This window comes from Panthera pardus, unplaced genomic scaffold (genome assembly GCF_024362965.1).
Source record: "Panthera pardus isolate Hobbes unplaced genomic scaffold, ASM2436296v1 HiC_scaffold_15, whole genome shotgun sequence".
Taxonomy (NCBI): Eukaryota; Metazoa; Chordata; class Mammalia; order Carnivora; family Felidae; genus Panthera; species Panthera pardus.
In genome coordinates, this window is record NW_026526710.1 from 8679302 (window position 1) to 8691765 (window position 12464).

Sequence of the window (12464 nt, forward strand, 5' to 3'; positions counted from 1 at the left end):
ATGCTACGGAGTGGACGGCCTGTGAAAACGCTGCTAAATGAAAGAAGCCAGTCGCCAAAGATCACGTACTGCCTGATCCCATCCTCATGAACTGTTTGGAACAGGCAAATCCATAGAGCAGGAAGTAGATGGGACGCTGGGGGGAGGGAGGAATGGGGAGTGGTCGCTTAATGGGGTACAGGGCTTTACTTTGAGGTGGCGAGAGTGTTTTCATCTACACAGAGGCGGCGGTCGCACAACTTTGTGAGGGTACTAACTGCCACTGAGCTGTGCATTTTTAAATGATTCACTTCAGGGGCGCCCGCGTGGCTCAGTTGGTTATGCATCCCATTTCAGCTCAGGTCGTGATCTGTTTGTGAGTTCGAGCCCCATGTCGGGCTCTCTGCTGACAGCTCAGAGCCTGGAGCCTGCTTCGGATTCTGCGTCTCCCTCTCTCTCTGCCCCTCCCCCACTCAGACTCTCTCTCTTTCTCAAAAATAAACATTAAAAAAAAATAAAATGGTTCACTTTATGTCATGTGAATTTCACCTAAATTCACCTAAAAAAAGAGACAGCAAAACAATTTCATGGGGGAGGTGACGAGGAAAAACTCGTCTGAGGTTCGTGGGATGGGTGGGGAGGCAATACTGGAAAAAAGGCTGAGCAGAGCCGGGGAAGGGGGTACAGGGAGGGATGTAGGAGAGCCTGTGGGCCAAGTCCTCTGCATGGGAACAGCAGGTGGGGTTCAGGGCAGGCCACCCCCAAAAACGTCACTGTGGCTTATTGATTATTTTGAACTGAAGTGCAGCCAGGGCAAGGTGGGCACTTTGACCCTCCTTTGTCCCCTTGAGAGCAGGAAATCCTTCTCCCTCGCGCACGGTACTCCCGCCCCGTGCCAGGAGAAAGAGAGGCGTCCTTATCACCGGTGGGAACTCGGGGCCGAGAAGGCTGTGGAAACCACCCTGGCTGCTTCTCCACTAATTTGCGGCCCCACGCCCAAACCCCTTGGCCTCGATTCTTCACAGATGTGCTGGTTGTCTAGAAGGCACAAATGCTGCGTGCCGTGGGCACTCCTCTGAGTGTCTTATTTCTAGGGGCTCCTGCAAGAAATTACATTTACTACTATTTTTTCTCCTGTTCATCTGTCTTGTGTCAATTTAATGAGACCAGCCAAAGAACCTAGCAGGAAGGAGGGAAGTCAATGTTCTGTCCTGGGGCCATGACTGAGGGAGGACATCACCATATAGTTTAAGTGGTGTGGTATTAGAGAATTCCAAAACCTGGGGGGAGGACCAGGTTTTGGAGACAAGGAAATCACACACACAAAACAACGAGCTTTCATTCAGAGTGCTCCAACTTCTGCGGCTGGACTACGAAAGTTTCCGTTAAGATCTGTGTCATTCTAAGGGAAGCAGTTAGGAATTCTGGCCCCTGGAGGATTCTAGAATGCATGCTGCCCGGCTGGTTCTCTCCCAAATTTCTTTCCTTTTTTTCTGTCAACTTCCTTTCCTAAGTTCACTGAACGATTTGCCTTTAGGTCTTTCCAAACCCCAGAGAACTTGCCATCATTATCCTTTTTTTTTTTTTTTTTTTTTTGCACAGCCAAATGGGGAAGAATTTCCTATGGGAACATTAGCCTAACTTTAAACTTAAAAAAATCCCCACCCTCCCCTGCACCCCCGTCACCCACAAAACTAAAACGCTTGAAAGGGGAATCCGCTGTGAAAAAAAACCCTAAATCGCACGGCGGCAGCCTGGCAGTGAGGTGGCAAGGAACACCTTGCCGGAGGCTGGGAGGCGCGAGGGCCGCTTTTGGGGCTTTGCTTACCGTTTGCAGCGTTTGGAGCCACTGGGGTGCTGCATCTGGTCTAGGGGAAGCAGCCGAAGAGAGAATATAGCGTGTGCCCACTGCCCTTTGCCGCTTACAGCAAGGTCATCATGAGGAAGATGCTCAGCGGAAAACGCGAGAACCAGGGGTCAGAAATCCGGGGCTTCCTAGGTTCCAAAAGGGAACTGCTTCTGTGCGACCCCCAGCATGAGAGGAGGAGGAGAATGGATCACTTTGAGCCATGCAGGCTCGTTAAACACCTTGACCCATTGTGGCTAATATCAGACTCAAGTGGCCGCCGTTAACCCAGGGGGTGGGGGCAGAGATAGGCACGGGCAAGAAAACAGAACAGGCTGGCAAGTTCTGGCAAAGAACTATGATCACGGGCACAGATAGGGGAGTAATCTGCTAAGGGTTCGAGGGAATCGTTCCCAGAGGAATCACGAGCTGGGAAAATGAAAGACGTCCGGGGCTGACCCCAGACCTGCACCAGGCGGGAAGCACTCGGTCAAGTTGCCCAGCTCCCAGGGAAGATGCGCCCCCTCCCCCCACTAGTGGTGTGACCAGGGAGGACTGGGCTCAGAGGGCAGGAGGGGCGGCAGCAACCCCTCTCCCCACCCCCTCCCCCCACTGTGGGGGGCACGGCGGCTTCATGGTACCTGCCCACCTGCCCAGCAGAGTATCTCCTCACTGGCAGCACGGTGGCTTCTGTGCGTCTCTCTCTTCTTCCAGGTGGCAGTCTGTACTGCAGCTGTCTGGCCCCTGCATCCCCACTGAACGGGGACCGGGGGGAGGGGCGTGTCAAAACTTCTAGTTCAGGGGGCTGGTCCCCAAGGAGCCATGGCGGACTGACTCTGGCAGGACACAGGAAGTGGGTAGGAGAGGTTTGGGGTGAGCGGCACAGGTGAGGCAGGGCCCCCAAGCCTTTCCCTTTCCACGGGTGCACGGGAGGCCGTTCCCTTTGGAGTTAGGCTGCGGGTGGGTCCGCGACCTGTGTGGCTCCTGAGGCAGAAGTGACACATGTGGCTTGTCCTGAGGCCTCCTCTCTTTCCCCCCCGTGGCCATCTGCTGTAGACGGAGGAGTTAAACTCCCACCCGCGGTGGCTGTGCTGCTGCGGCCAGAGCAAAGCAATAGTTTCCGGACCGAGCGGTATCTGCCACCCGAAAGTCTGACCTCACAGAGGCTGTCTCCCCGGGGAGGAGGCACGTCCTGCCGTGGGGAGCACACCCAGAGTGGGGAGGCCACATCGGTGTCCAGGTCTTCATTCCCAGCCCCCCCCCCCCGGTGGAACGTGAGAGGCAGTGCCACCAAGGGCCACCCCAGCTTCCCTGCATGGAGCCCCCCCCACCGGACGTGTCCCTCTGTGCTCACTGCCCTTCGGGGCAGGTAGATGACAGCCCCCCGGCGCTCTCAGAAGCCGCACACCGAAGCAGACAGCGGAGCCCCCTGCCCACCCCATCCCCCTGCCCGGTGTTAGGTGAGCAAGAAAGGTCTATTGTGTTCGAGCCACGGTATATTTTTGGGTCTATTTATTACAGAACTAGCATTACCCTAATACAATCATCGCTAAATGGCCATAATACATTTATTCTATAATTGCACAGAATTTTATTCACCGAAGGAATGTCCTTTCCTCTCAAGACTCTAAGTGTTCAGAACTGAAACGTTTAGAAGTTAAAGTGGCTGCAAAGGATAAAACCAGTGCGAGGTAGTTGCTAAAGTTGGCGGTAGTGTGGTAGTCAAGAGCTGGCGCTCGGAGGTCGGGTCCCCGGGTCCCCCGCCCGCTGTCCCACCTGCGCGCAGTGCGCTCCGGCTCCCCGTCTGGTCTGCTCGGTGGGACGCTGGCGGGGCCCGCACCTTGGCTGAGCTCGGCAGACGGTGGCCCACGGGCCAGACCAGCCCAGAGCCCGTTTTCTTTACAGCCCTCGGGCTGAGAAGGTCTTCTACGTTTTTGAAAACAAAGAACACGTGACCTTACGTGGCCCGCAACAATAATCCACCGCCCGGCCCTGCCTTAGAGGGTTGCCGTGAAGAATATAGGTGAGGCCAGTGCTGGCTCAAAGTAAGCTTGCGATACAAAATAACACATGCACCACAACCATCGACGTCTCCAGAAATAAACGGTCACAGGGCCAGATTCTGCATTTCGTCTGGGTGAACATTCACTCCTTTCCTCCAGAACACAGAGAGAAACACATAAAGAGCTACATCTGGATTGTTATGGCCACAGGTTACTTGTCAAATTAAAAAGCTGCTGGTAATCCAGTTTTATGTACTTGGAATATGGAGAAAGGAAAACAAGTTATTTTCCCTTCTAGCGGTAGAAGAGAGCCTAGAACGTGAGCGTCTGACTCCATTTCATGTGTTAAGAAAGAGACATTTTAAAATGAGAACAAGTCCTTAAGTAGGTATTGTAAAACGCAAAACCGATTTAGCAACAGTACGAATGCTGGTTTCGGCGAAAAACAACTCTCGGTGGAAATTCACTTATGATGGAGAAGCTACCATGAGGTCCAGGTGGAGGCAACGTGAAGCCAGCCTTTCAAAATCGGATTAGACCAAAGTTTTCAAACGAGAGAGAGAGAGGGAGAGAGAGGGAGAGGGAGAGAGGGAGAGGGAGAGAGGGAGAGGGAGAGGGAGAGGGAGAGAGAGAGAGAGAGAGAGAGAGAGAGAGAGAGAGAGAGACGCCTGGCCACACACTAGCCTGAGGATACGGTGGCCTAGTTTTGGACACACATAGTGTTTCCCAAAGCGCGTCTGCAAACCCTGGACCTCAGGGATGCTGTGTGTGTGTGTCCGTCCGTGTGGCAGAGGAAAGTTCTAGGGTCTAAGCAGGGAAGACACAGCACAGTACACTGTCCTCTCATGAAGTCACAACGCACAACAGGACGTTAAAGGTCTGGGACCACCGCGGTGCAGGAAACCGGTGACCGTGCGGCCCCTGACCGCTGCGCTCCGCACGGCACGGCACGGCACGCGGGGGCATCGCGGACAGTGCGTGCTCGGCAGGGCGTTGCGGACACGTGGAACGTCATGCAGCTATCCCCTCGTTAACCACGCACCGGGCACCTGCCCTTCTCCTTTTGTACACGTACTCTAACAGCAGCAAAAAGCTGCAATGTTCGCATTGTAACCAGGTGCCCTCAATACTCCTAGCCAGCTTCTAAAATTGCTGTTTGGCAAGGAACCCGCAGAACAAAGTACCCTGTTCACTCACCAACGTTAAGAAAAATTCAGTAGAGCCAAGTTTTGCATGTTTGGATCAGAAGAGAAGCCAGAGACGTTCTGTTGCCGTCAAGGCTGGGCTTTCTGTTCCGAAACGAGACCGGGCAGGCCGCTTGTGTGGATTCTCTGGGTAAGTTCCATTTATTAATCATTGTACAAAAAAATCTTGGCATTCATTTGAAGAGAAAAGAAGTCACTCTATCCAAATAGTTAGTATTTTAACATTGTGAAAGTCCTACTTTGTTATAACAGGACTTCTTAAAATGGAGAAAACTTTTGGAAAAAATTTTAAAAAGAAACTTATGATTTATTAGAGTACAGGAGATCCAAAACACGTTTTTAGAAAAATATAAAGTGCCCAAATACCAACTTACACAGGTGACACAGGCTTCCTGGAGCCAAATGAAGCATTCATGAAGAAACACATTTAAAAACGGTCTAGATACATATTTACATTGGGTCAGTAAAGGTAAAACCATCCTTCTTGGCTTTGATGTTACTCTAAGGAAAAAGGAAATCAAACCAGAAAACCAACAATTATAACTCAGCATGCTCCACAGTTTCTTAGTAATGCATCTGGTTAGTTTCTTAGTAATTACCTCTGGACTAACTAGTTCTCACCTTCAAACGAGAGTAGTGTAAGACCCCGGCCTCGGCGGGCTGGGTGCTGTGAGTGGTCACATTTCCCAGGCCGATCGAAACCATCAGGCTCTGGATCTGACTGGCGACAGCGAGCTGGGGCTGGCAGGGGTCGGCCAGACCCTCGCCTCTTTCTAATAACCGCTCACCAGCCGTCAGTGACTACTAAGTGGTCTCGGGTGGCCTCCCCAAACCTCGGTCATCCCAGGGCTTCCAAAGGGGGAAATGAGGCAGTCATCAAACAGGGTGTGGGGAACCACATGCAAATGCACAGAAGGGCGGCGAGGCGGGGTCGGATCACAGCCCCCGAAGCCTCGCTCACCAGGGCGACTGGATTCTTCGCAACTCAGAGAGTAATGTAACTAGGTCCTAACTCCCGAAGGTAGCATCTACTGGTTAACTACGAATTAGCTAGCTCGCGTGAGAACTGGCAGGTCGAGAGTGGCGGGCGCTCAGGGCTGTGAGGGCCTCGGTGCCCCCGAGCTCAGGGACCAAGGGTGGGGGCGGGAGCCAGTGGGACCTTCAGGCAGCGGGGACTCGAGAAAGCAGGGCGCTCCCGCCTCCTTCCCCACGGATCGACACTCCTCAGGTTAAAGACGTTTTACCTGCGTCCACCCTGCCACAGCCGGCAGGGTCGAAGAGTGATTCTAAGGGATGACGGGGGACACGGACCCTCCTCTTTCCTCTTTAAAAAATGCGTAAGGTTCATTATTTCTTTTTTTCTGATTACAAAAGTGAAACCTCCTTTAGGTCTTTGGAGACCACGGCGTGTGGTTTCTAAAAGTGAACATTCTAACACCAGATTGTACTTCCTACTATAAAGAGAACCCATCACTGACTTAAGATCTATTTATGATACCGGAATAATTTTTAAAATTAAAGGAGAGAAAAAAGTAGTTATTTCAAAGGGAAGGAGAGTAGACGAATGTGGGAAAATCCATCCATAAAGGCCATTACGGTGCACTTTCTCACAAGATTTCACGTAAGGAAACAGAAAACTGGGGATTCGCAGACAGGAGCACGGACCTGGGAGGAACGTGGCGGGCAACGCTCTGCCGTGCTCCCGCTTCAAATAAAGGAAGAGATAAAGCGGCTGAAATCTGTTTCACGTATTGGAACAAATAAAGCCGAACGGTTCTGATGACCAATCCGCGTGTTCGCGTCCCCGCCGCTCGGATGCTGCTGCCGTCGCTCGCAGCCTTGCCTCTGAAGAAGCAACTACACGCAGGGCGAAAAGACAAGCGGTCCCGGCTCCGGGCCGCGCGCGCTCCACGGCGAAACCAGAAGGGAACCGGTGCAAACATGGAACCCCACCCGTCCGGCAAACGAAACGGTCGGAGACGAGTGTAGACAGACGTAACGGGAAGTGGGCGGGAAGGATGATTCTACGAGTGTCGACTGTGAGGCCTCATGAAGACAGAGTGTCACGAACTGTCACCACAGGACAAGCGCACAAGCCATGCCACTGAACACAGTGCCGTCAAATGAATTCACTAGTGTAGGCGGAGAGCGACATTGTCTTTGCAGCTGGAGGAGAGCACACGTTGTCTAAACTCGGTGGGAGGCAACCACGCTACTGGTTAAGTGCTTTCCTGGTGGTGTGAATCCAGAGGGATCCGTGGAGACGTATTCTTTCGGAATCCTGTTCTCCTGGAGACAGCGGCAGCGGCAAAGGCTCGGTGTCCTCTACGGGACGCTACTCTATGTCCTCCTTCTTTGCACTGTAAATATTCTGCACCGTTTCATACACAGACTCCAGGTCCTCTGGGTACCGGATTTCTAGCTCCGCGTTCGGGATGTAGTGAGTGCCGGTAAACTCTGAGAAATAGCGTCCCACGTCAGGGTGTGAGATTTCTTGAGGCTCCACGTTATATTCCAGGTTTTCTGTTGGCAAAGAGGCACATGGACATTCCTATTAACACGGACACTTCTGTAGCATCTTTTATCCAGAGAGCGTCCTATCTCTCGCCCCCTTTCGCGCAGCAGGAGTGAGGTGGAGAAGGAGAGGCCTGTTTATGGGATCTGAAGGAGGTAACAGGACCAAGACAGCGGGGGCGGTGGGGACAGTGCGGGGCTGGAGGAATGGGCCCCACCGGCTCCGCACTAAACAGAGTGTTTCCTATTCTCTGAGCAAGAAGTCTGCCCTGGCAAACGTCCAGCCTTTCGGGACCGGCAAACTACAGATGCGTCACGGTCCTCTGACTTGACCGTGCAAACAGCCAAGCGTAAGGGACCAGGGCATCCCAGCCTGCCCGATGTCTGCCACAGGTTCACCCTGTGAAGTCCCCACACCACGTGGCTACAAGTCTGGCACCTGCCACCCGTCTCCTCTACTGACCGGAGCTTCCACACAGACCTCACTTCGCGTCCCCCCCCCCCCCCCCCCGCCCCGTGCCTTCCGATCCCGGCTGGTGCTTGTGCAGCGAGCCTGCTCTGGGCTGTCAGGAACCCGTGGGAGGAGTCGACGAGCGGCTCGCACCTCCAACCTGTACGGATGTGGGTTATCACTACTTGTGCGGTCTCCTAGGAAACCATACTACCTCCTCTCCCTGCTCGCCATTCTGCCACTAGAGAAACAGAAAGACTCCTTCAAAACAGAACGACGAAAACCACCAGAAGACAACACACACAAGCTATTTAAAAGGCTGAAATCCTAGGGCCACCTAGGTGGCTCTGTCGGCTGGGTGCCTCTTGATTTCAGCTCAGCTCGTGATTTCACGGTTTATGAGTTCAAGCCCTGCACCGGGCTCTGCACTGACAGCACGGAGCCTGCGTGGGATTCTCTCTCTCCCTCTCCCAATAAATACATTAAAAAATAAAATAAAAAAGGCTGAAATCCTTTCATATCGCTTCTCCCTAAAAAACTTTGAAAAATGGCTCCCCCGAGGGCCTAATGAAAGGACAGTGTCTTGAGCCCCCCACATCCAGGAGAAGCCGAGCCACGCCCCCCACGACCCGGCACCAAGAGGAGCTGGGCCAGGCAGATATTCCCACTCGGACTGGGGACCAGGGCAGTCTCAGTTCTGATCGACAGCCACACTCTGCACAGCCTATCACTCGAATTAATTCAACTGAGTCTCTGTGCAAGCCTAGCCCAGGGCCTAACACAAACAGTGCAGCCAACTGTCCCTAAAACAGCTTGGTTAAACATCCTGAAATGCAAATTCAGGACATTCAGCGCCCTCCACCCAGAGGCCCTGCATCCCCAGCGTCTCCAGCCTCCACCGGAGCATCATTTGGAAGCGCTGGCTTTAACTGATGTTGGGAAAGGGAAGGAATTGTGTGATTCAATCCGGAACTTTTTTTTTTTTTTTAACAAAACAGGAAGGGATTTAAAGAAATTTTGGGCTAACAGCGGCTGTGTTTCTTCAGACTGCGTTAGAAGGACATACTCGGGGGCACCAGTCTGAGACTCAGTGCTGCCGAGGAAAACACATACGATCCGTATGCAAGGGTGAACACCGTGAGGTGACCCTAACCTTACTTAGCGAGGGCGCAAGAGCGGTCCAATGGTCCACTGCAGCTCACCGTGGCCGTCACGGCACATTAATCCTGCACAGGACAGGCAGCCGGGAAACAAGTGACCTGTTTCCCACATCCTGCGACGCAAGGGGGAGGGGAACTCCACACTGCACCGAAGGAGCCCGGAGGCTACACGGCAGGGCCGCTCTGTCCACGGCACACCGCGCATCTCTCTTTTTCACGTGGGCACTCCCAGCCAGGAAGTGTGCCAGGCACTACGACGGCCAGCCAGGCCCCAGCTGACAGTGCGCACGCGTTGTTGCACAAGGGGCCCCTGTCACAACTCCCATCTGCAGCCGAGTACCCCGTGGCACAGGCAGCAAGACCTGGCCCCGGACGTATTGGGACTCAAACCCAGACAGTCCAGCTCCAGAGCTGAGGGCGTCAGAGTAGGAGACACACGACGGGGGGTGGGGGTGGGGGGCAGGGGCTCATGGATGGAGGAGCGAGGACTGGCTGGACGGCCCGCTGGGGCCCCAGGAGGGCAGCGCAGGCTCTGGCTGACGGCGCTCTGTGGATGCAGGGGCCCGAGGTTTTCCAGAAGGGAGACTGAGTAGTCTGTGAACACGGATAGCTGCTGTTACACTAGACCTCTACAGAGAACTTTATTTCCTTCTTTAGGTTTTACAGGTTTCTTCTTTCTTGTTAACATTTACTTACTTATATATTTTTATAACTAGGCTCCATGCTCAGGGCACAGCCCGACGCGGGGCTTGAACTTACAACCCTGAGATTAAGATCTGAGCTGAGATCAAGGGTCAGGCGCTTCACCGACTGAGCCACCCAGGTGCCTGGTTTTATAGGTTTCTAGAGCTGCAACTAGAAAAAACAAGTGTAAAAAACCCCTCAGGGGGCACCTGGGTGGCTCAGTCGGTTAAGCGACCGACTTCGGCTCAGGTCATGATCTCGCAGTCTGTGAGTTCGAGCCCTGCGTCGGGCTCTGTGCTGACAGCTCAGAGCCTGGAGCCTGTTTCAGATTCTGTGTCTCCCTCTGTCTGATCCTCCCCCGCTCATGCTCTATCTCTCTCTGTCTCAAATATAAATAAAACGTTAAAAAAAATAAAAAAAAAACAAAAACCCTCAGATGTTTACAAATGCCACTGGCTGAGAAAATGCCCCTTCCTGCAACTGTGCCTGCTGCCATCTTCCCCGGCCAGGCCTCTGGGTGCAGCCACGGCCAAGGTGCTTTACCCAGGGCAGCTGCCGAGGGGCCTCGGGTTTTCTTGCCGAGGAACGCACAAGTATTAGGGGGAGGGTCTGGGCTCTGGGGATACCACCGAGAGGCAAAAAAGCTGTTTTGCTCTGAAGGGACCACAGTCACCGGTCACTGGTAGGCACGATGGAAATGTTGAAAATAACAAGAACTCAAGTGGGTCATTCAGAACAACTGCTCTATTGCCAGTTTGTGGAGAGCGGTGGTTCTCAACTGGGGGCTGTTCTGCCCCTTGCAGGACAATCGGCAGGATGTGAGGACGGGTCTGGTTGTCACAACCGGGGGCCGCCACTGGCATCAGGTGGGAGGAGGGCAGGGCCGCCGAGCAACAGACGCACACGACAGTCCCCACCACAAAGGACGGACTAGACCAAAATGGCAACTGCAACTGCCCTGGCAATTCAGGTGTATGTTTTAGCACCGTTTCACCCTTTTTTCCCCCTTCCTTTTTCTGGGTATTAAGTAGCAGCTCCTAAGGGTTGGGAAGAGGACAGGAAGGTCAAGGCCAGGTTATGGTCATGGATCTGGGAGAAGACGTGACCCCACAGCGGCTGCACAGAATCCTGTGTGTGGGCCCAAAAAGAGGCACGGACAGCACAGGTGCCCCAAAAGTCCCAGGGAAATCTTAAGAAGTCTTTCCCAATTCCCTTGACGTTTTTGACAGAAATGTCTGCTTATTTCTGAAAGAGAGAGAGAGAGAGAGGGAGGGAGGGAGGGAGAGAGGGAGAGAGAGAGGGAGGGAGGGAGGGAGGGAGGGAGGGAGGGAGGGAGGGAGAGAGAGAGAGAGAGAGAGAGTGTGCACGGGCACGAGAGCAGGAAAGGGGCAGTGAGAGAAGGAGACAGAGGATGTGAAGCGGGCTCCGCTCTGACAGCAGAGAGCCCAATGTGGGACTCAAACTCACGAACCATGAGATCATGACCCGAGCTGAAGTTGGATGGTTAATTGACTGAGCCACCCAGGTACCCCGTGTCTGTGTATCTTATTTTCAGCTACCCAGGGGACACCTGGCCAGCTCAGTTGGTAGAGCATGAGACTCTTCATCTCAGGGTCATGAGTTCAAGTCCCATGTTGGGCATGCAGCCTACCGAAAACCAACTTCAGCCACCCAGATATGTAAGTACAGTCCGGTAAACCTATGGGACCACCAAGCAGAGTCCTCCCCTCTTGAAGTAGCTAGACATAACTCCATATAAAGAGAACTTGGTATTGTCTGTGTCTGTTATGTGAAGCATACCGTAAGCATTTATCTGCAACTCGTTTAGTTGCAGCGTCGCATTCCACAGTCTGACAGACCCCCAGTTCACCTGGCGAGCCTTTGAATGACACTGCTGTCCCATTCCGACAAGAACACAGACACACGTCTGAGTGGGTCTCCAGTGGAAGGAGTGGGGGTGGAACGGCCAGGACACAGGAGAGTGAGCACATCGACCTCTGAAATGGCTGAGAACGTGCACTCCACCCCCCACGGGGGCTCCTCACGCACCTGCCGGCACACGCAGACGGCCACGGACGGCTCGTGGGTGGACACTCCCGCTTCAAAGTGTAAGACAAATTATGGAGATGGGAGCTGATGCTCACTGAGGCACCCCACGTCCCCGGTGTTCCCGGAGGAGCTTTGTCATTCTATACAGAACACACATCAGAATGGGATTTTCACACTGCGCTGAATTCCTGGCCGTCCAAGATGGGCAGCTGACTCCCGTTCAGACCATCTGTGATGTTCACTTTCTGCAGTGGCTAAGTATGGGGGGAGGGGGTGGGGGTGTGGAGGAGAGGGGTGGGAAGCTGAGCACGAGGTGCTGCCCCTCCCCCGGTGTCTAGAAAGTGCTGAAGTGTGCCCCCTAGTGGGAGCAAAAGACACTATACAGCACCCCACTTGGGTTTAGCTGAAATCTCACATATTGAGAGAAAAATTCTCTCAATTATGCAGACTAAAACTATTCAAGGATGTCATGCATGTATGTGGCTTATAATTCACTCTTCAACTCTCTGTGGAGAGCTCAGAATTAGGGAAGCATTCATCAGTGGGCTCTACCCAACAGGATTACCAGAGCCA

At 53.4% G+C, this 12464-nt stretch overlaps 1 protein-coding gene across 2 annotated transcripts in view; it reads right to left on the reverse strand.

Moving 5' to 3' along the window:
• Positions 1-6503: 6503 nt before the first annotated feature.
• FBXO21 (F-box protein 21) overlaps positions 6504-12464 on the reverse strand; it is a 46168-nt gene continuing 40207 nt past the window's right edge. For both annotated transcript variants that reach the window (XM_019467334.2, XM_019467335.2), the window contains exon 12: positions 6504-7556. In XM_019467334.2, coding sequence (XP_019322879.1) covers positions 7369-7556 — 188 coding nt within the window. In that variant the 3' untranslated portion in view covers positions 6504-7368. The remainder of the gene's footprint in view (positions 7557-12464) is intronic.